The 23,893-nt window shown below is 44.6% G+C and overlaps 1 protein-coding gene across 3 annotated transcripts in view; it reads left to right on the top strand.

Moving 5' to 3' along the window:
• The window catches only part of ELAVL4 (ELAV like RNA binding protein 4), a 161,371-nt gene that overhangs the window by 30,482 nt on the left and 106,996 nt on the right, over nucleotides 1–23,893 (top strand). For 2 of the 3 annotated variants that reach the window (XM_056815172.1, XM_007480197.2), the window contains exon 1: nucleotides 21,214–21,595. The exons of the other annotated variant lie outside the window; for it this stretch is intronic. In XM_056815172.1, the coding sequence (XP_056671150.1) occupies nucleotides 21,548–21,595 (48 nt within the window). In that variant the 5' untranslated portion in view covers nucleotides 21,214–21,547. Of the gene's footprint in view, nucleotides 1–21,213; nucleotides 21,596–23,893 lie in introns of those variants that run through there. 3 annotated transcript variants of the gene reach the window in all.

The following is a 23,893-nucleotide window of genomic DNA, read 5'->3' as shown; positions in this document are numbered from 1 at the left end:
TAGGCATAATTCCAAATTGCTTTCTAGAATGATTCAGCTTCCAATTCTTTAACAACTGTGTGAACCTTGGCAGGTCACAACCTCTGTTTGCCTCAGTTTCTTCATCCATAAAATGGAGATAATAAGAAGAACATCTCTCTTTCCCAGGGAAGATTGGATAAGATATTTGTAAAATGCGCTGTAAACCTTAAAACAATATATAAACATCAGGAATTATTGTTATTATTCCCTGAGTCTTGGTTTTCTCATCTGTAAGGCCCCTTTTAATCCTAGATCTGTGATGCAGGGATAACATGAGAAGGGAACCGGAGGAAGCGACAGAAGGTCCTGTAACTCTATTCTCTTGAGTCCTCTTCCTTTTTCTTTTGTTTGTCATTTCTCTTTGTAATCCATTTTGGGCTTTTCTTAGCAGATATACTGGAGTGGTTTTCTATTTCCTTCTCCAACTTCTTTTACAGATGAAGAAACTGAGGCACACTGGGTGAAGTTACTGGCCCAGCGTCACACAGTTAGTGTTTGTGATTAGATGTGAACTCAGGTTTTCTTGACTCCCAAGGCTTGGTACTCTACTCATTGAGCCACCTACTTGCCCTATATTCTCTTTATATGGTATCTTGTCTCTGATTTGTGTGTTCTCTAGTGACGTCTCTCTCTTTAGAACTTGAGACTTTGCCTTCCTTGTTCTGTTATTTCTTGAAGCGTATACAGGAGTATATGAGAGGCAGACAGGGTGACATCTCATGTTAAAGGCAGGAAAGAGAATATGTATTCATATAATGCCTGCTATATCCTGGGTGCTATGCTAAGTGCTTTACAAATACTATCACATTTTACCATTGTTTATTCATATTACCTCATTTTATCACAGGGTATTGGCATTTTAGTCACTTTCTTTGCCAATATGATTCTAAGTGGATTTCTAGAATAGTTGGACCAGTTTTTAGCTCCACTAACAGTGTATTAGTTATTTTTCTGAAATCCCTCCAACATTGACTTTTCCCAGCTGTTCATCATTTTTGCCAACTTAATGAGAATTGTGGGCTAGGAAACTAGTGGAGGTGAGAGGGAGGTATGATTTAACTGCCATCTTTCCCCACCAAACTCTTCATTGTGGAGCCAACTTAGAGCAATTTGAGTTAACTTTGCTCCCAAGAGGACTCCTTAGACAAGGAGGATATTAAAAATAATCTTAGGACTTTGGTGGGGAATGCTTGAGCCTTGGGGAATGACATGGCAGAGCATCCTCATTTGCTCTTTTTTAAAAATTTGATTTCGACAAAATTGCTTGGCTATTGAACCGTGGGGTAGTGGCAGGGCTACAGACCCATTTCCCCAGATTTCCTCAAAGTACTTGGTAGTGAAGCTAATGACTCTCCAGACCATGCTCCCTTTTGTATGGTGACATCTCATGTTCAAGTGTAAGTTTCTTGAGGGCAGGACCTGTCGTTCTATTTTGTCTATATTTGGATCCCCAAAGTTTAGCCCATGGCACCTAGCAAATGCTTGTTCCTCCACTTGCCTGCCTGTCTTGCAGGCTCTGCTGTGAGTCTGTGTAAGACAGCAAGGTAGAGAATGGGTAGTAGTGAGCAGTATTGTGGTTTGGGATGAGACTGATGGTAGCCAGGGATCTGCCCTTGAAACTAGACTCACTGAATCACTCCAACAAAGTCCCGACTCTCAGACGTCATCAGCTCCTCTCCCAGAATGATCACTTGCCAAATGAATTGCTACACCAGCTATGTTTGCCTCCAGATCACTAATACACACACACACACACACACACACACACACACACACGTCTGTATGATAGATACACGTGCATGATTATCAGTTCAGCAGGTGATGATTCTGGGAGGGGGGATCTGATAACAATTGAGGAAGCTTGTTCATAGTTCACTTCCAGTTCTAAACGTAGGCTTCTGCTGGCTCTAAGGTGACCCGAATGTATGCTTTAGTCCATTCCTACTTAGGAATTCCTTGTTCGCAATGGGTTGCATCTTGCCTGTACCCATCATGAGCCTTTCCATTACTCTTTGTAGCATCCTTAATTTTAGTATATCAGACACTGCGTGGTCCATGACTCGCAGCCACAAAACAGCATTGGAGGCCTTGGGGCCATGACACATTCCCAAAGCCATCCAGACCACTCTCTTCCTAGATGCTTCTGGTCCCTAGTCAACAGCTGCTTGATCTTTTTAGTTAGGATATGTGTATGAGTGGACCACGCTCTATGGCCAGTGTAGTCTGGACAAGAGGCTTTCCTTTTCCGTGGGGTTTTTCCTATGCAGACAGGCCAAACACTTTGTATGTGTTTGGGATCTCCTCCAGGTGTCATTGTCCGGAGCCAGCGATCGATGACCACGATGCGGTGTCATTTACAGACACACAGATCCTTCTCTTATTTGAACTTTGCTTTTGACTTTCGCTGCAACAGTGTTGAGCATCACTGACAAATAAGAAGCCTCTCATTTTCTGCTTTGGCTCACATTGACATCCCTCAAAACAAGGGATCTTTTTATGGTTCTCGTGTGATTTCAACATAGACCTGGGACAACTTCATTTTAGGGGAGCCTTGAAGGTTGTATTTTGCTTGAGGGATTTTGCATAATTTTAACCAACCAACAGTTAGAAGGGGGGACGTTGCCTTCTTTACCCATTTCAGTTAATTGTGTGGTTAAGAGGCTACTTGCTGTGGATTATTGCTTTGGACAGGCTGCCAATACCCTTGTTAATAATGCTTTTGATGAGTGTGTAGACCAGTCTCCTACAATTTTTATAGAGTGAAAATAGCCTTTGTTTTATAAATTTATAGATTTATAATATTTTTGTTTATAAACTTTAAAAAAATTTATAAAGTGAAGGGAGCCATATGGGTTGGTCATTGTTGGTATTCTCTGTCTCCTTTGCAGGGCCAGTATTTTCTCCATTCCCTTGATGTCTTCCCTCTCTTTGAGTCACATAGACCCCATTTGGACATGCTTGGCTTAGTCCAGCTTCTGTCTCCACTTCTGGTTTCCTAACTGTCTAATCCACTTCCTCATGTAACTTTGGACTGTGGAGTTCAAGTCCACATGTGGTCACTTCTCCATTTTTGATGGGGCAGGGAGTTAATTATAAAAATCTCAACTTCTTTTGTTCTTCAGGACCCTCAAGATGACTTTGCTCAATTACCTTTTTTAAAAACCCTTACCTTCCATCTTGCAGTCAATACTGTGTATTGTCTCCAAGGCAGAAGAGTAAGGGCTAGACAATGGGGGTCAAGTGACTTGCCCAGGGTCACGCAGTTGGGAAGTGTCTGAGGCCAGATTTGAACCTAGGACCTCCCATCTCTAGGCCTGGCTCTCAATCTACTGAGCTACCCAGCTGCCACAATTACATTTCTTTTTTAAAAAATGCTTACCTTCTGTCTTACATTGAACAGTATACATTTCATGTACCTTGGTTCCAAGGCAGAAGAGTGATAAAGGCTAGGCAATGGGAGTTAAGTGACTTGCCCAGGGTCACACATGGTCAGATTTGAACCTAGGACCTTCTTTCTCTAGGCCTGACTCTCAACCCACTGAGTCACTCAGCTACCTGCCTCCCCACTTGTGATTCTTGATGAGCTTTTTAAAACTCATTCTGCCCTCCTTTAATATATAATCAATTCATTTACCAAGTGCTTCCCTTGTACCAGAGATTGTGCTTGGGTCTGAGGATATAAAGGCAAAACCAGGCTCTGTCCTCAAGGAGCTCACATTGTGAAGGGGGAGGGGAGAGAAGAGGTACAAAGAGCGATACACATACAAAATACTTCTTGTCAATTTTTTTCTATCTTCCACTCTAATGGTGGTCTATATTCTAATCCACTGTTGCCCTTAGCTTCCATATTTTTTCTCTGTCAGTAGATAAGTATTGCTGATTTAGGCCCCTTTTTGACTCTTAGTTTCTTCATTGTGGCATTTAACATTGGTTAAGTATCTTGTAATGTCCTTTCTTCCATCCATTTCCCATTTTCAAGCATCAGTAACTTGCTAAAACAGGTATGGTAGGGCTGGTTTTAATTGCTGTTTGTTTTCTCATTTTAAATCTTTGTTCTTTAATTACTTTTTTTAATGCTGTCCATCTTAGAATCAATCCTAAGCATCACAGAATTGCACTAAGTGCCAGGCAGTGGGACTAAGTGACTTCCCCAGAGTCACACAGTAGGAAGTGTCTGGAGTCAGATTTGATGTTGTATTACTTTGATTTTTGCTTGAATAAGTCAGTCCTGGTTGGGATGGTGCATTGCAATAGGTTCAAGAAAGACTTGGACATCAGTAACGTATTGTTTCTTGTTTGTTAAAAAGATATTCAACTAACCAAGGGTGTGAGGCCTAGAACTGGTAGAAGGCACTCCTGGATCCAGACTCCCTTTGCCAATGTAAATTGGTATTTTATATGCAAAGTATTGTCTTACAGAGTTGGCTAGGGCAGAGGTGTCAAACATGGCCCAACTGACCCATAATATTCCCAGTATGATTAAAGTGTCAGTGAGAAATATCTAACTAAATACAAATACAATGAAACACAAATATTGTTAATATGTGGTTTTCTAAGTCAGGATGTGTCCACAAGGATCCTAATATATGGTTCAGTGGGGCCTGTCTCTATTTGAGTTGGATACCACTGGCCCAGAGTATTGAGATGCCAGACTTGAACTCATATCTTCTTGGCGTTAAAGTTGATTCTCTACCTGCTTAACAACACTGCCTCCTATGGAGCTCACTGGAGTCCTGATTTGTTTTGTTATATGGTGGCGCCTTGAGTCTGAGTCTTGCCTTTCCAGCCTATCAGAGAGTATCAGTTTCAGGTGATCCCCAAGCCCTTCAGAGTATGTTAGTTAAAGATTGTAGATTTTTAATGTTTTTTTTTTTAATAGATGAGGAAAATGAGGCTTGGAGGTGTGTGGTCATTGCCCCAAATCACATAATTTTGGATTTGGTAGAAAGAGCTCTGTGACCTTCAGAAAGTCACTCGATTTCCCTGGGTTTCGATTTTCTGGTCTGAAAACAGAGGAGATTAGGTTAGATAATAACTGATTCCTTATGCCTCTTAGGACTCCAGTGGTCTTCAGCATTGGGGCCAAGACTTAATCCCAGATCTCTGACTTCCATCCCAGTCCTCTTTTCTTTCAACTGAATTAGAGAACTTCTGGCCAGAGACTGGGTTCTCCATTTTTCTTTTTACTCCTCAAATGCCTAGTACAAGATTGCAGTCATAGCAGACTGTTGTTGATTCAACAGTGTATTAGAATTGATGGATGAGAATGTGGAAAAGAGACTTGAGTGGAATGAAATGGCCCGGGGCCCAAGAGAGAGCTAATTTTTTTGGTGGGGGGACAGAATGTTGGGACCCCATGCATAGGGAGTCAACCAAGAATTGCTTATCTATATTTCCACTAACATAAGGATTCCAGGGAACTATTTTGAGCCTTCAGCCATAGCTCTAGATTCCTGGCCGCCAGCCATCTCCAGTCTCAGGTTTTTACTGAGTGTGCACCATGCTGCCCCATGCTTGCATGCCTCAGCTAGGTGAGCTGCCTTAGCACGTGTTCACAGCAGCTTCCAGCCTTGTGGAAACACCTGCGTTGGGGGAGAGCACGGGGGTGCTGCACCTGCAGAAGTTTCTCATTGTCCTTATTTTCTGGTCTATAAATATGCCTCAGAGGCACACAGCAAAGGAGGCTCATAGCTTCTCTGAGAGGGGGAAAACATAAAATTGGGCCTTTCTCTCTAGGGGGGAAATGGGACCCCTTCTCTCAAACAGAATCAGAGAACCCAGCCCATTAAGAAAGTAGCCACAGTGTACCCCAAAGCATGGAAAAAGTGATCCTAGTAGTGCACCCCCCAGGAGAAGGAAGCTCAGTGCCTTGAAGGCAGATAATCTCATTTTTAATGTCTTTTTATCCCCAGTGCCTGGCACATAGTAGGTACTGAAACTGATGCTTATTGATAGAGGAGAGTTACTAAAACAGAAAAGGAAGGTTATGAAGAGCAGGACTAGGTGTAGTTACAGTTTTCAAGACTCTGAAGGGTTAGTGTAGAAGAGGGATTAATTGAGCTTGTTATTGGCCCCAACGAGGCAAGACTAGGACCAGTGGGAGAAAGTTGTAGAGAGATGCATTTTATCTGTGAAAGGAGAACTTGCCAACATCCCTTAACAATTGGAGCTGAAAAAAAAACACCCTTACTTTTTGTCTTAGAATTGATACTATGTGTCATTTCAGGGACAGAAGAAGGGGGTAGGCAGTGGGGGTTAAGTGACTTGTCCAGGGTCACACAGCTAGGATTTGATTCAAGGACCCCTCATCTCCAGGCCTGGCTCTCTACCCACTGAGCCACTTAGTTTCTCCTACAATGGGAGCTTTCTGAAAGTGGAATAAGGACAGCAGGGTGGTATAGTGAATGAAATGCTAAGCTTGGACTCAGGAAGACTCATCTTTGTGAGTTCAAATCCAATTTCACATACTAGTAGCTTTGTGGCCCTGGACCAGTCACTTAACTCTATTTGTCTCAGAGTCCTCATCTGGAAAATGAATTAGAGAAGGAAATGGCAAACTACTCCAGTATCTTTTCTAAGCAAATCTCAAGTTGAACCACACAGAGTTGTACACAACTGAAACAACTTAACAACAACAAAAGTGGAATTGTCTGCCTCACAGGCTCGGAAGTCTCTTCTCACTGGAGATCTTAAGCAATCAGTCAATCAATATTTATCAATTGCCTAGGCTTTGGGTGTCAGGCTTTGTGCTAAGCCCTGGGGCACTGTACTTAGCATGTATCAGATATATTCTAGAGGGACCACAGGATGATGGATGTACAACCGGAAGGGACATGAGAGGCCATCAAGACCATCTTCATTTCATAAATGAGTCAATCAGTAAAGATACACTTATTAAGCACTACCATGAGCCAGACACTGTGCTAAGTACTAGTGTTATGAATTAGAAGAAGAAAAATACCAGACCTTGCTGTCAAAGGAGCTTACAGTCTAAGGAATGGAAGGAAGGCTAACCCACAAAAAAAACTTGAAAAGTGGGACCAAAGAGAGGAGACTGAGGAAGAAGGTTCATGATGAGGGGACTTGGTAGAGTCCAGTCCAAGGATTGCAGTTGGTGAGAAACAGAGTTGGCTGATGTAAGAACCCTCTTTAATGGAAGCTTAGGGAAGAGTTCTTTGCTTAGCTCTCCAGCAGAAGAAAGTGAAACTGTGGCAGATTAAGTGACTGATTTGAGGTCAGGAAAAGGGTATAAGTAGCCAGATCAAAATTTGAATGAAAGATCATCTTGCTGTGTGATAAATTCCAAAATATAAATTACCTAAGAAAGGACTCAACTTGAGAAGCACTGCTAGTAGAACTAGAAAGCAGTTTGGCAGAAATTAGATAAAAAAAAAAACCAGTTCCTTACACCATATACTGCAATAAACACAAAATAGATACAGGCACTAAATGTGAAAAGTCATGCTATTAAAAAAATAAGAAGAGACTCACAGTAGATATCTGTATGGAAAAAAATCTGTAACCAGACAAAGCATAGAGACAATTGTGAAAGATAAAAAATATATATCCCTTACATCAAATTAAGAGGCTTTTTAATAAACAAAATGAATGGTACTGAGAAGGGCAATCTTGGGGGAAAAAACCAACTTTTATCAGATATCACTGATAAGACCTAATTTTTAATATTTATAGACAAGTAAATATATGAGAAAAAAGCCATTTCCCAGTAGTTACAGAGTGAGAGGATATAAGTGAATTGTTCTCCTTAGACTTGTAAACTTTTCATAGCTATATTAACAAATGCTCTAAATAACTAATTAATTAGAAATTAGAAATTAATTAGAAAAATGCAAATCCAAACAAATGGAGATTTCACCTGAACCCCAGTCACCCAATCTGAGGATCCTTGCTTGTTGTAATGGATCACTCAGAGCCCAAGGGTTCAGATAAACAACTCTTTTAATAAAAACATAAGCAACAACCCCCAGGTAAAAGCTGTCCCCAAGGTGATAAAAGTTGTCCAGAGACAGTAAAAGCTGCTGGCAATGAAATGAAAAGCCATCAGCAAAGAAGTTCCCTAGAGTCTCTGATGCTTCCACCAAAGTCCTAAAACTGTTTTTATATCCTCCTTGTCCAAATGGCCCACAGCTGAGTCCTAGATTAGTCTTCCTGGAGGCAAAGTTAACTCAAACTGCTCCAGGTTTGCTCCACAGTGTCTTGGCTTATAATAGCTTAGTTGGTGATATGGAAGGATGGGAATGAAATCACTCCCTTCCTAGCTCCACTAGTGTCCTGATCCACAGCCCTCACCAAGTTGGCAAAGATATTGAAAAGATGGGAATTAAGCCATTGTCAGAGGAGTTTCAACAAAATGACATGCTGATACATTATAGGTGGACCTGTGAGTTGGTCAAACCACTCTGGAAATCAACTTGGAAATATGCCAAGAAAATAAATAAAATAGCTATACTTCTTTTCAAAGCAATTCCACTTCTATACACCAACCTCAAGGGGATTAATGATAGAAAGGCCTTAATATACTCAAATATTTATAACATTGACACAAAATTTGCTTCCTTGTAGCATTTACCCTTTTGTTCCCTAATCCTTGTTTAGAGTGATAGCCCTTTGAATACTTGAAGAGTGTTTGCAGATTAGATTGGACACATTGAATTTATTAAGTACTTACTTTGTGAGGATACAAATACAAGCAAAAAAGAAAGAAAATGCCTACCCTCAATAGGCTTACATTCTAATTAGGGGAAGATAACACTTAAAAGGGATTTGCAAACTAGGTAATGAGGGTTCAGGGGAGAGAAAATAGGAAAAGACAGAAGAGTCAGGAGCTGAAATAGTTTCTGGAGGAGAACCTTCCTTAAATGGTTATTACATCCCACAAGTCTTTTATTCTCCAGGTCTTATAAACAGCTCCATTGACTTTGAGCTTTCCTTCATCACCTTGGTTACTTTCTGAACCCTTTCTAGAATGTGCTAGTAAATATTTTAACAACTGGCTCTCTGGGGGAGGGGGGATGTACCCATGAGACACTTTCAAGTTTAATCTGCATTATTAGCATTTTCTATCTCACTTTCCTAAATCTAGATCATCAACAAAACAATAAATCAAGCCCCTACTTGTTTGTATTGTCAGCTGACTTCCAAGGTGTAAATACTCATCCCACAAATTTAACAATCAGCCCCATTTCAGCTTTCTTCAGCATATTCCAGCTCTTTTGTATCTAGCAGTGCTTAAATAGAGCTTAGTAGTATCTTTCCTTAATTTCAATTAAACATGTACTGTGTGCCAGACACTGTGCTAAGAGCTGGACAGTGAGACTGTGACCTCCTCCTTCCTGAACCCACTTGATGCAGCCTGTTTCTTTGTTCTTTCTGAGATGCCACATTGAATTTGCATTGTACCAAAGCCATCAGATCCAGTTCAGACAAAATACTCCCCACTATAGGTGCCACACTATAGATGGAGTCCTAAAGTCAGGAAGATCTGAGTTCGAATTCTGCCTCAGACACTAGCTAGATCTTGTGCAAGTCCCTAAATGGCTTTCTGCCTCAGTTGCCTCATCTGTAAGATGGGGATAACACTCACTTATGTCAGAGGCTTGTAGAGGCTAAAATAAAATAGTGTATTATAAAATGGGTTGCAAAACTGAAAGCAGTATTAATCATAGCAATAATTATTTTTCCTTGCTTCCATCTAAACTGAAGAATTAAGACTCTCTTTTGTCCCTACTCTATCTAGTTTTACTACAATAATAGCATTCCTCTCCATCGCTGCTATATCATACCCCTGTGCCAGGCTTGTGTGCAGTCCGTTCCTAGGATGTCTTCATCTGTTTTTACTCTGTCTATGTACAAAGAGTTTGTTGTAAGCGTTGATGACATGATATCTTTTTTGTCCTATATTCATCATTACTGAAATGCTTTTTGGATCCTTGATTTCCTCAGGAGTACATCCTAATATAGAAGGCCAAACGACCTTCTACCTATCTTGTCTTGAATAAGGAATATCCTTTTAGGACCAGTTTTGCATTTACTAGTTTCATCCCCTCAAGTCTCTGAGGTACTTATGAGGTCACATTTACCTTCTGTATTAAGAACTCTAGAAGTCTGAGGATGTGAATTTCATGATAGTTAATTTCTTGGGGCTTTTTTCCTTGTAACTTCCTAGATGTCTCATCCACACTTAGTTGGAGATGTTCTCTGTGACATATAGGTTGGTATATTTGCATAGTTTTCTTTCCTTTCCTTTTTTTTTTCAATTTAGATGTCTCTTGGTTAAATTTGCAAGATTTTAGGCAAACCCAGTGTTATCAGTGCCCCATCCCTTGCCTGTCATTCTTATATTTTATTTTTTTAAAACCCTTACCTTCCACCTTAGAATCAATATTATGTATTGGTTCCAAGGCAGAAGAGTGTTAAGGGGAGTTAAGTGACTTGCCCAGGGTCACCCAGCTAGGAAGTGTCTGAGGTTGGATTTGAACCCAGGACCTCCTGTCTCTAGGCCTGGCTCTCAATTCACTGAGCCACCCAGCTGCTCCCCATTGTTATATTTTAAACCATGGTAGAGAAATAATGAATTTAACTTATACCCTCCATTCCTTGAGTGGAAGAGAGGTTTCTTCAGGGCAAGTTCTCACTCTCTTTTTTCCTAAATCTGATCCTTCTGCTTACTACTTATGACATGGCCTTGAGTAGCAGTTTGCTTCCTCTCTGAGCTTTAGCTTCCTCATCTTTAAAATGAAGGGGTAGGAATGAAACTTTTGAGTCCTTGATCAATATTTGGCTTCTTTTGGTTGTGAAATCTATTTCAAATAACAATTGCCCATTTATATGGGTATAGAACTTGGGGTTTTGGTTTTAAAATATTAATCGATTACAAAAATGAATACTATGGAAATAGGTATTAACACATGCATAACCCAGTGGAATTGCTTGTCAATTCTGGGAGTGGGAGAGGGAGAGAACATGAATCATGTAACCATGGAAAAATCTTTAAAAATAAAAAAATAATTGCTAAATGTTTGTTGAATTAAGTTGAACACTATTTTTGGAATATATGACATTGGATTCTCTGACTTATAAAATCCTAAAAATCTTGGTTCTGGTGAAACCATTGCTATTAAGCCTCCCCTTATATTAGCACATAGAGGGACTAAGGCTTTAGAATCCAGATGAGGTGTTTCTGTCACTGTCATCATTAACGTAGAAAGGAGTTTCTTAGAGAAATGACGACAAATCTGTTCCATTTTTATCCTATTTGTTTTCTTCCTTCCAAGTTTTAGCTGTAAAACTTGGGGACAAGGTGTTTTTAGTTGTCTCTCTGTATACTTTCTGTAGATTCATTTTGCCCCTCTAGCAGCCTTCCCTGCTTTACAAAGTGATATTTCTCATCCTTTCCTGCCATCTTCCTTTGTAAAGTTTTGCAAATTTGTTTATATTCTAAACCAATGCTGCCATTTCTCTGTGCTTGGCGAAGAAATAATGGCTTACTGGCTGTGACTATTTCTGGCCTCTGTGCTTCCTCATTGGAACCATTCTTAATCACTTAAATTTCTGCAAGATGTAGTGATGATTAGTATTGATTTCTGTCCCTTTATCTGTTTCCCAGTTTATGTTTTGAAAGCTTCTTTGAATGAGTCAAGTTCAGGGGATTATAATTATTCTATTGTAGTTTTGGCCTCTGCTAATATAAATATAGATGGCTCATTTAGAAAAATGTTTCTCATACTAACAGATTAAGTCACTTTAATTTTTTTGGTGATATTCTGGCCTTCCAATGCCTAATGCCTTCTGACTCTTTTCTTGGAAAAAAAAAACAACACCCATATATATCCATATACAGATATATGAATTCAAGTTTAAAGCCTGATCCTTCTCCTTACTACTTCTACTGTGACCTTAACTAGCAGATGACTTCCTGTCTGGGCCTCAGCTTCCTCCTCTTTAAAATGACGGGGTAGGAATGAAGCTTCCAAGTCTTTGATGAACCTTTGGCTTCTTTTGGTTCTGAATTCTCCTTCTATAATCCTGAAGCATGTTTTCCAATGCATTTTTTGTTGCTCTCCTCTAACCTTTCCTTTTAAAATGGAGTCACTGAGAAATTAAAAGATTTGCTTTGGTCTCTGATATCTTCTCTAGTTTTTGATAAGCATTTGTCCCAACTTCCACAACAGATGTTTGGTGTATGATCAGTTGGAACTAACTTACAGGATGATTTGTCTTTTTGTTTATTTCCACCCTAAGCCTTTAAATATGCTTTGACCAGGTGACCTATCACCCATGAAATGCTTCTCTTACTCTTATGTAAAATGGGAACATTGGACCAACTGGGGCCCTTTCAGCTCTGTGTCTGTGATCCCATGATTCAATGACTTGGGGCATCTAAGAAGACCAACTCTGCTAGCTTCCTCATTAGACTTTTTAAGGAAACAATCCTTCCTTTCCAAAACAACTACTTCTTATTTATTATTTCTTCTGCTTTCTTTTGCATCAAGAATGCCAGTAATAGTCAGATTCCCTTCCTTCCTTCATTTTTTTGTTAGTATGCCTTCTCCCCCACCCCCCATATATATCACTTGTTTATATAGCAAGAAGTTCTAAGATGGGAAGAATGGGAGTGGGAGAAGGATATGAAATAATGTGAGTATCAACTTCCTCATCTGCAAAATAGAGATGTGATACTTGTGTTATCATCCTGGTAGTGCAGTGAGGAAATGCTTTGCATACTTTTGTAAATTTGGGAAGGCAGTGGATCCCATGGAAAGAGCCATGGTATGTAGTCAGAAGCCCCGGGTTCAAATTCTGGCTCTTTTGCTCTTGTCTGACAAATGTCTGATTCTTGGGCATAGAATTAGATGTCCTCTAAGGACCCTTTGAGCTCTAAATCTGTGATCTTCCAGGCTTTAAAGCTCCATGGAGATGCTATTTATGATCATTCTTTCCAATGTTAATGAGATATGGATATGACAATTATAATTAATCCAGTTTCCCCTCTCCATGGAGATTGTTCTTCACCTGAGTCCAGACGACTTGAGTCCAGTCCTGAGTCTGTTTCAAACTCAGTGTGAGAATTGGTGGAGTCAGTTCCTTCAAGCCTTGACTTTCCCATCTGTAAATGAGGACAGTTGGACATAAGCTCTCGGGTATCTTTTATTTGTGATGTCCTTGGGTTTAGAGCATCAGTCTTCTCCTAGTCTATTAGTCAGGGACAGACAAAGCCAGGAGCATGGGGTCAAGTATTTCGACTCTCATATCCAGCACTGTTTCCCCTTTTGGCCTGGGTAGGTACCATCTCAGAACCCAGTTTTTAAATGCCAAAAATCCAGTATGTAGGATTACAAAGGAAGCTAGTTACAGTGGAATACAATTATTGAAATATTTGAAAAAACCAAATCAAGTTCCCAGTCCTCTTACTGGGAATCCTCTAGACCCTTTATAGTGACTCAATATGGTCTCAGCTTAGTTGTTTTGAATTGTAGAATGTCCCAAGTAACTCCTCTGTGAGTGAAGGAGTCACTGGTTCTCCTTTAGCTTGATTTAGTTCAACTACAATCTCCACTAAGCAAGGACTTCGGGCGTAGACCCTACCATATTGACACGGTTTGCAAAATACTTTGTCTTATTCATTTCATCCTTATAAGCTCTTTGTGAGGGAGGAGCAGTCATTATTCTCATTTTACAAATGAGAATATGGAGTCAGACAGGAGCAAAAGTCATCACCCAACCTAAGCAGCAGTATTCAAACTCAAGTCTTCCTCCCTATTCCACTGAACTAGCCTTAACACCACCTCCCATCCCCAGCCTTTGTCTTCCTATTTTGTTCTCTCTCTTTTTTTTCCTCTTCTCTTTTGCTTGATCTCCGTTGTTAATGCCACCCCCAGTTCAGAATGTGACTCGTATTTACTTGGCATGTATTCTTTTGTATTTATTAGGTGCTGCACACCTCTTGTTTCCATCCTTAGTAGGATGTCAGCTCTCTGAGGGCAGGCGCCCTGTCCCCCCTCCCATTTTTGTCTGTGTCAGTGCTGCTTTCATGGTGGGCTTTGAATAAAGGCTCGCTGATTGTCTGGAGAATGGGTATCCCACTTGTGCAGTGGATTCTTCTGGTTCTTGGTCCCTTCCCCAGAGCCACAGAGCCTGCGTCCTGTCCATTCACTTTTCAGATGTTTAGAATCTCTTCTGTGGGGGCGGTGGGCTGGTGCTGTCCCTCCCCTCTAGGTTTCCCGTGAATGGGGGCTGAGTGTCAGAGAAACAGCTGTTATTTGGAGATCCATGAACCCTGTCTAGCCACTTGGTTCTCAAGCTTCCTCCTAGGGATGAAGAGATGTCCGTGAGCCCTGAATGATGGTGGATAAGGAGGCACCTCAGGAAGTCCTTCTCTTTTAAGATGCCCTGCAAGCCTTTTCCAGTCTCCCCACCCCCAAGGGCGGGTACTCTCCCTCCCAAGTGCCTTGCACAATTCACTTTGTATATGATCTTATTTATTCTCTTCCTCTTTCTGGCCTAGGACTGTAGTGCTCCCTGCCATGACACTGTCAGCTCCTTACAACACGGGGAGGCTTCATGCTTTGTCCTTGTATTTCTAGCCCGGCTTAGAGCCCAGCACATAGTAGGTGCTCAGTAAACGTTTGTCAATGACGTTTTAGTAAAACACTTGCTGGGGAACCAAAAGGTTCGAGCTGAATATGGCTGTACTGGGAAGAAGGATAGCAGGAAGTCACTGGTGAAAGCAACAGGGAACTCCATCCGTTCCAAGACCCATTCCCTGGGCCCACGTGGCTTCCTCCATTCCAGGACCCGCCAAGAGGCAGATCTTGGCCTGGGGGCCACGTGAGACCTGTGGTGTCCCAGGCAAGGGGCAGTACTTGAAGCTCGAACCAGCTCCTGGCCTGGCATCTGGTACCCAAAGTAGGGCAAGGCCAGGTTGTGCTCTGGTTGGGGGCCTTACCAGGGGACCATTAAAGTTCCCAAGAGAAGCAGTGGGCTGGGCCTGGTCCCAGGTGCCAGGAGGAGGCAGGGCTCAGCTGGACCACGGTCTGCCCCTCCTGAGGCCCCTAGGACGGACAGGGTCTGAGCCTAGCCATCCGACCCCAAGTGGCAAGATTCTTCGTCAGGTCCCTGGCTACGTGATCTGAAGTCAGTGTCATTCAACAAACACTTATTAAACACCTACTGTATACAGTTGGATGGACAGCCAGCTATCTCTGTGTAGGTCTTGGAAAGACAATGCTGATGGATAAATGGAGCCCAACGTTGAGCAAGACTGAAAAGAACAAACATCTATTAAATGCCTACTGTGTGCCAGACGCTGGGCTAAGCTATTTAGACCCTTATAACAGCTCTGATTAATGTTATCATATCCATAGTTTACAGTTGAGAAAACGGAAGCAGACAAGTTAAGGATTCGCATATGCTCACGTAGCCAGGGAGTATCTGAGGTTGGATTTGAACTCGGGATGTACCGATTCCAGGCCCAGTGCTCTATGTGTTCTGCCACCTCGCTGCTTCAATAGGAGGATGACGGTCCTGGTAGCCTTCAAGGCTACTGCAAAACTAACCGCAAAGATCCATGCATGGCCCCAAGCCTGTGTGCCTGTAAGTCTTCCACTAGTGCTGCTGTCTGGCTGCAGGTGTGGCAGCTTCTAAAGAATGAGAATGGAGGATCTCTGCGAGGGTGATGGAGAGGCTCACGGCTGGTGGGAGCCGCTTCCACGTCTGATGAGTGAAGGATGACGTCATCCGAGAGAGGGGGGCCCGGAAGAGAACAGGGTCCCTTTCAGCGGCAGAATCCATCCTTCTGGCAACAAGCTTTTATCTAGCTCCGGCTGTATGCCAGGGACTGCGCCGCTCCACGGGGACACGAGAACAAGCCAACATCCGGGCTGGCCTCCAGAACGTAGAAGGCATCCCCTGTGGCGCACTTCAGGGAAGACGCGACTTTGTTAAGAGGGCGGCATTTAAGCGTTTGGAAGGACCTAAGAAGTCATCGTGTCCAACCTCATCCTTTTACATGGGAGGAAACTGAGGCCCAAGCGGAGTGGCTTGACTGAGGATCACCCAAGGCCCGTTTTATAGATGAGGAACTGGAGGCCCAGAGAGGGTACGTGATTGTCCACAGGGACCCAGCAGTGGGCATCAGAGCCAGGACTGAAACCCAATTCTCTGACAGTGAGTCTTGCTGTGGTGTCGAGAGCCACCCGCCATCTTGGAGGATCCTCTGCAAAGGGATGAATCCTGGAGGGATGAAACGGATGACTCCATCCTTTGTCCATTTCCTAAATTTGCATTTGCATCACTTTAAGCTAGGCAGACAGGGACCCAGCATGCGGCTTCCACCTGCTTCTTTACCCTCATAGAATTGGGATGGGGTGGAAGTTTTAAATCCTGCTTCTGTCAGCGACTGACTCTGTGACTGTGACTGATTTTCATTACCCCTCCAAGCCTCAGCTTTTCTTGCCTCTAAAATGGGGTGAATAATAAAATAATAATAAAATAAATAATAAAAAAGGATTGTTGTGAGACCCAAAGTAAAGTCTCACATATAAAGTGCTTTGTAGGGAACAGCTGGGTGACTCAGTGGATGGAGAGCCAGGCCTAGAGATGGGAGGTCTGGGTTCAAATCTGGCCTCAGACACTTCTCAGCTGTGTGACCCTGGACAAGTCACTTGACTCCCATTGCCTAGCCCTTACCACTCTTCTGCCTTGGAGCCAATACACAGTATGATTCTAATATGGAAGATAAGGATTTGAAAAAAAATAAAAGTGCTTTGTGGACCATGAAAGGTATAAATGCCAGCCCTGATGACTAGCCCTTTGGCTGGGAAAAAGAAACATTCCATGTACGATCTGCGTATGTGCCTATGCGTTTTACCATCTTGGAAAATTGTCATTGAGAGGATGGCATGCAGAGTAGTGGGAAAAGCTTTGAATCCCACATTTAGATCTTGGGCTTGAGTCCTGCCTTATCCTCTTTCCTGCCCTCTGACCAGGGAAGTCTAAGCCCCTTGGCCTCTGAAAACCCCTTTCCTCATCTCGAAAATGGGTTTCTTCCAACTCTATTGGAAGGTCGTTGGAAGGGTCAAAGAGAGGGACAGGAATTTGAGATGGGACTTCCTTGGTAGGGGAGATCCCAGATGAGGAAAACTCCCTCTGCTGGCCCAGGCTGGCACCTAATCTGCAGCCCATAGTTGTAGGGAGCTGCCTGGAGCAGTGAGAGTTGGTGGGTGACTTCCCCAGGACCACACAGCCAGCATGTGCCCAAGCCAGTGGGGCCTGAACCCAGAGCCTTGCTGGCACCAAAGCCAATGCTATCCTTTATGCTCTACTGCCTGAGATCTCTCTCTGCTGCACTTCTGTCTCAGAACTGATGCGAAGGCAGAAGCTAAGGGAATTGTTTGTTTTTTTCCCATCAGCTGATTTTATTACTTAGTTCAGAAACTTTTGCAAGATGGTAAAAAATATATTATATATATATATCTATATGTATCTATGTATGTCTGTTCATAGGTAGTCTAATATATGTTGCATCATAGATTTTTTAGTCTATGATAACATCTGTAAAGTACTTTGCAAACCTTAAAGCCCTCGTATTAGCCATTATTCACATGAAGACATCATTTAATAACAAACATACAAATGAACTCCAAAGACTCACAGGTTCTCAGAGATCCAGGCTGTCCCCGTTGTCCCCTCCTACCTCTCACAGCTCCTTCCTCTAGTCACACAAGCCTTCGGGTTTTCCAAATCAGTCTTGGAGTGTTTGAGGAGTCTCCTTGGCTAGACCCATGAGAGGACCAGTGTCAGTTGGAGAAGAAAAGTGCGTGTGGCGGGCGTTGAGGGCCGGGAGGACAGGATGCTACTGTTGTGTTTCAGGGTCTGAAGAGGGATGAGCCGCATCCCAAAGGTCAGACCTGGAAGCAGTGGGAGGAGGCTGCAGACAGGGAGACTGAGGCAAGGTTGCTCATCTCAGAACTAAGAGGTTTCTTCTCAGTGCATTTGTTGTAGAGGGAATTCTTCTGCAGGAGTGTGAGTGTGTGTGTTTATGTGAGTGTGTGTATGTGTGTGTGTGAGTGTGTGTGAGTGTGTGAGAGAGTGTATGTGAGTGTGTGTGTATGTGTGTGTGTGTGAGTGTGTGTGTGTATTGGTGTCCAATCTTATGCCTTCTGAGACTCCCTTCCACTCTGAAAGTCTAGGTGGATTCTCTAATGAGGCCCGAGTCTGCCATTGCCAGAGACATGGAACAGCATGGAGGAAACAACAAGGAAGTTCTATTTTATCTTATTTAAACTCTTGCCTTCCTTCTTAGAAGGACTACTCTGTATTGGTTCCAAGGCAGAAGAGTGGTCAGGGCGAGGCACGGCAGGTGAAGTGACTTGCCCAGGCTCACACAGCCAGGAAGTGTCTGAGGCTGGATTTGAACCCAGGACCTAATATCTCTAGACCTGGCCCTCCATCCTCTATGGCCCCTAGCTACCCCTAAGCTGTATTTTTAAATGGGGGATCCCAGAACTGAACTTTTATCCGACTGTGGTCTGGTGAGTCTAGAGAGGCACCATCAAGTAGCCCTACTGCGGGCGATGTGTCCCTCCTACCAGGACCAGGCTCAATGGATGCCAATTGGGTTATTCCAAGAAAACGGCTCTTTAGCTCCTGCTCCAGGGTACGTGAAGGCCATTTCCTAAGATCTGGAGGCCGGCCTCTCCCCTCTTCCCCCGAGAAACCACCGCTATTTAAAAAAATGCAGTTTAGCAGATAAAGCTGTGGATTTCCACTTGCTCTTGTTCCCATCTCCTGTGAGTGGCCTTGACCCAGTCCTTTCCCTTCCGTGGGCCTCCGAGGTGGCCGAGTTGGACAAATAGCCTCCCAGGACCCTCTAAATCCGGGCTCCGTGTTCCCAAGGAAAAGGAAGAACAAATATTTAAATGAAAAGCAACGTGTGACCTTTCACCAGATCGCCTCGAAAGCCGTCTCAGGGCAGGAGGCCCAGGCTGTATTTCTTTGTGATATTTTCCTTTCCAAGGAAGAAAGCAGCTGGAGCATAGGATGGAGCTGGTTAATCAAGGGCGGGCAGGAAGGGGGAGGGAGAGAGCTGAACCAGAGGGAAATGTCAGGTCAGAGCTGCTGATGACGGTATTTAAATGGTTTTCTGTAATCATATTAGGAAGAAGCGAATGGAATTCTTGATTTCATCAAGGGAAGGAGGGCAGCACTGTGGTGGGGGAGGGGAGGGAGGGGGAGGCTGTCCCCAGGCCCCCTTCTATGGAAAGGCTCCGTGGCCACACCCTGTGAAGGAGCTGGTTGGCGTGGAAGGCCCTGGTGCATCGCTAATAGCCTGGAAATGAGGCTTTCTGGAAGGAAAAAAAAGTTGTCTCCAGCCCAGGCCTGTTTCAGCCACTTCACGTGGCAGATGGCTGGACGTCCGCGGTTTGCTATCGATTGGCTGAATTTGCCTTAGGGTAACGAGAGTCCGGCCGAGGTCCTTCAAGATGTTTCTTCTTTTTTTTTCACCCTCTTTGTGTGACTGTACACCAGCGAGACTCACCCTACAGCATCCTCCCCCCTCCGTTTTCCCCCCATTTTCAAATCAAAAACCTTCAATGGTAATCAAAATAGAGAGGTTACCTTGAGATAAACACCCTTTAAATTATCACCCAGGCAGGCAAACCCGAGAATATTTTATTTACTAGGCTGATTACATTTTAATGTTTGACGAAAGTGACATTTTTTAATTAGTGTTTAAGACATATGGTGAGTGTACAAATTAGCCTATTTCATAGAATCAGAAATGGATGAGAGAGACTCCCCCCTTCCCCAGCTCCCCAGTTTAAAATTGTCACTTGATACTTAATATATGCAAGGAGGGTAAGTCGTATTAAGTGATGCTGTCTTGACTTCAAGACGAGGAAATGCCAGCTCCCAGGGCTGCCAGAGTGTGCCAGAAGCACACAACGAGGCCTACCGGGGTGTGTATCGTCCGGTCAAGCAAGAGCCCCGTTATCTGGCTTATTTATGTATTTTTAATGCTGGCCCCATGTCATCATCAAGCTGAAACGTGTGCATGATTCCCTGTAAGCTGAGGCTAAAGAATAGGATGCCCAATAAAGCGAGGGATGATGACCTTCCACTTGGTCCTTTTAGATGTGGGATGGCAAATTTCTGGGGAAGGAGCAGATGAATTGCAAAGACCACGGGGCCAGGCAGGCTTCCGTGCCCCAAGTCGCCCTGGCAGCTGGCATCTCCTTGTCTTGAAGTCAAGACAGCATCATTTAATACGACTTACCTTCCTTGCAGAGGTGAAGAGATGGAGGGGGGTCGAGTGAGGAAATAGGGCTTTTTCCTCTCGTTTAATTTTTTTTCTTTTGGTTATGGAAGTGGTGGGTATTTTCCATTTTCTAATCCCTGAATTTGGTGGAAAGCCCTATGAGGGGATGGGGTTGGGATCCTGGTGTTGGTTTCTTCTTTGCCCATTGCCTATCTTATTTTCATTTTCATTTTGTGGAGGTCAGGGCATAACAACTGCCATTTCCCCCTTTGTATCTTCCATTTAAATTTCGGCTGCTTCTTCTCCACTTGTTCAAGTACCAGAGAACACCGTCCTAGACTTATTGTACTTGAGTCAGTCATTCGACAATCATCTGTTTAAAAAATACCCATTCGGTGCCAGGCCCTGGGCTCCAGAGGCTCTGGACCTGGCCTGGCCCTCCAGGAGCTTCTGTTCTGTGAGAGAGGTGTGTTTACACACACACACACTCACACTCAAAGTAGAAATACAAAGTCACTCGGAAAAAAGTGACCTGTGCCCTCAAGCACTTACCTCCCTCTTGCTCTTGATCGATTTCTTCTGCCACTGGACTTGTGCAGAGCGTGTGGGGCTCGTGTGCTTGTTACACGTGTATACAGACTCTGGACGTGCACCCTTGTAGTTCTGCTCCAGGAAGCTTTGGCCAGGGGCTCCTTGACTTCTCTGTCCCCGCTACCCACCCGGTGGTTTTGTCTGCTTGTTTCTTTCTGTTTCTTTAGCTCTTTCCCCTGGAATGAATGAAACCCACACCTTAGACCAGCTTGTCCTGTGCTTCTGGGCAGGTTTTTTTAATTCATTTCTTCCTTGGCATGAAGGGGGGGGGGTCCTGTTGACTGATTCCGACAAGAGCCAGACAGATCCTCCCCGCCTGGATTCGAGCGTTGCCTCTGGCCCATCCTGCGCCCAGACAGGCGGCAGGAGAGGGAGGACCCAGGTGCCGCCTTTGAGATGGTCCCTGCGAGTGTGCACGCTGCCCACCTGGTGGTATCCGAGTGAACTGTTACTTCCCAGAAGAGTGTCTGGGGCAGGCTGATCTCCGTGCAGAGCCCACGCGTGCTCCTGCCTCCCCTGGATGCTCCCATGTGTCCGTTCTAGGGAGATGCTCTATCGCCTGCTCCGGGGGGTGTGGGAGAACTGACGGGGCCGTTGCTGCTGGAGTGCCGAGAGAGGCAGTCTTCCCAGCGTTCCCGCATCCCGTTCTGGGGGAAGATGTTTGAAATCAGCCGGACGCTGAATGCTGCCTTGCTGAACACCGAGGTAACGTCTCCTGCTCTGTGTGCCCGGGGGGGGGAGGGGCTGGAGGGGGGGTGCTTTTCCCCTCCGTGTGCTTGTGATCTGATGGAACGTATTCTGCCCAGGCAAAGTCTGGAGGCAGAATTGGGGCTTTGGTTCCTTTTCTTCCTTTGGGGGCTCCGGGGGATGGGGCTGAATCTCTTTTCCTTTTTCTTTGCCATCTCCATTAGCGGCGGCTGCCGCCGCTGCTTAGGACCCTGGCAGGCACGGCTCCCCACTCTACGGAGCAGTGAGTTATTCACTCTGGACTGGCTGCTGGTATAGTCCATCTGGGTTCTGAGAGAGACAGAGAGAGGGAGAGAGAGAGGGAGAGAGAGCGCCGGACGGCTGGCAGCTCCTGATGCTAAGATATCCGTACCCCCTGGGAGGCCTGCATGGTGCTGAGGGGCTCCCTCGTAGACCTCGTCTTCTCAGGGACCCCGTCGGCTCTAATGAGTCCAGAAACTGCTCATTTCTGGTAAGCAGAGCGCGCCCCAGACCCATCCCCCCATCCCCACCCCCACCCCCACCCCCTGTGATTTCATTTTCATGCAAGCTTGAAGACAAGTTTTCTTCCTGATGTTGGAGGATTGGGGTGGTGTGGGGGGGCAGGGGGGGCCGCATGGCCGCGGAGAGTTTGTTCCTGAGATCATCGGTCCAGATGAAGATGCTTTACCAATGTCACAGCGCTGGGATGTAGCGGTCAGCACTTTGCTCAGAGAGACGAATGGTCCTATTGGAAATCCGATAATAAGGTTCACTTTTCTCCACAATGGGAGTCTGCCTTTGTCCATAGAGAAAAGGCCTTGCAGGGTGCTGAGGGCATTTGTGTGAGGATTCCAGAGAGGGATTGGAGTCCGGGGTGGGCTCTGGGGCCGGGATCAGTCCATGGCAAAGTGTATGCACGGGCGCTTCGTGTGGCATTAAGGCATCCTTGGTACGTGCTTCAGAGAAGTGGCTCGAAGGTCTTGGGCTGGGCTTGCAATTACTGTGGGCATCTCCTTCCCGGAAGGGTGTGGAGGCCGGGAAGGACAGGGCGAAGAAGGCCTTCTTTATTTTCACAACCTCCACAAAATGCGGGGCAAGAACTTTCTTTTTTTTAGTCAAGCAAATGGTTTTATCTCGGGGTTTGTGAGCTGTTTCTGGGGCTTGCACCCCACAATATTTTAGCATTAGCCAGCTCCTATTGGAGCTCTTGGGGGTTTTTGCTGGTGTGTTGGGGCACAGATAGATGAGTCGCTTTGTACGCACAGTAAAGCCACCTAGGCGAGGGGACCCACAAATGCACCCTTGGCCCTACCCAGCTCAGCAAATATTGAAAACAACTCATTGGGCGCTGAGTGCCCTTCAGGTGGGAGCTGTTTGTCACCTGGAAATCATCCTGATTTCCTTCTTTTCTACCCGAAGTGGCTGTGTGTGTTGAACATTTCAAGTTCTCTGCTTCCGTGTGCTTTTATTCGGAGCAGCGTGGCTGGTTTAAGGATGGGGGGGACCCCTGAGTCCACACACAGAAAAGAGAAAGATCCACACCTAGCCAAACGCCTGGGTTCTCTCGCCTCCCCGTACCAGCGTTGTTTCTTGGATCTGCACTGAAGGGAGAAATACTCTTCTGATAGCACCGTATGGACCTGATACTCGTAATTAGGGAAATTTTAAATAGTCCTTGAATCAATTTGTCCCCCTGTAAACCCCGGAAATCCAGTGCTGGCCTGACCTGTCTCATCCCCATTTCTTTTCCTCTCGGATTTCAACCAGAGTCCACCTTGGGGCCATCTTTGATACTGTTTGTGGCCTGGGTGTGTTTTTTAGTCAGGGTGCCGAGTCCAAATGGGAGATGTTTCTGGGGGAGAAAGTCACCCACCTAGGTCAGCAGCTGCACCAGCCAGCCGGGCGAGGGCAGGTGCAGCGAGCAAGTGTATATTCTGGGCATACCAACTCTGTGTGTGTGTGTGAGTGTGTGAGTGTGTGTGTGAGTGTGTGAGTGTGTGTGAGTGTGAGTGTGAGTGTGTGTGTGTGAGTGTGTGTGTGGAGCCCTGGCAGGCCCCTGTGAGCAGCAGTGGGGGCGAGGGCCACATTGCCTCTTCTCCTCTAGAGGGGTGGAAAGAACCCGTCCGATTGACGATATTTTAAGTCAAGCTTGTGACTTTCGACGGCAATAGGGAACACTGGCAAGTGGGTACAGGCTGAGGGAGGGAGGGACGGACGTGTCTCATGCCAGTTGGGCTCCTACCAGAGTTGAGAAATAATTCCATTAAAATAAGTCGTTCATCATTTTCTCTTCTG

This window comes from Monodelphis domestica, chromosome 2 (assembly GCF_027887165.1).
Source record: "Monodelphis domestica isolate mMonDom1 chromosome 2, mMonDom1.pri, whole genome shotgun sequence".
NCBI lineage: Eukaryota > Metazoa > Chordata > Mammalia > Didelphimorphia > Didelphidae > Monodelphis > Monodelphis domestica.
The sequence above is the reverse complement of the archived record's forward strand: the minus strand, read 5'-3'. Positions and strand labels throughout refer to the sequence as shown.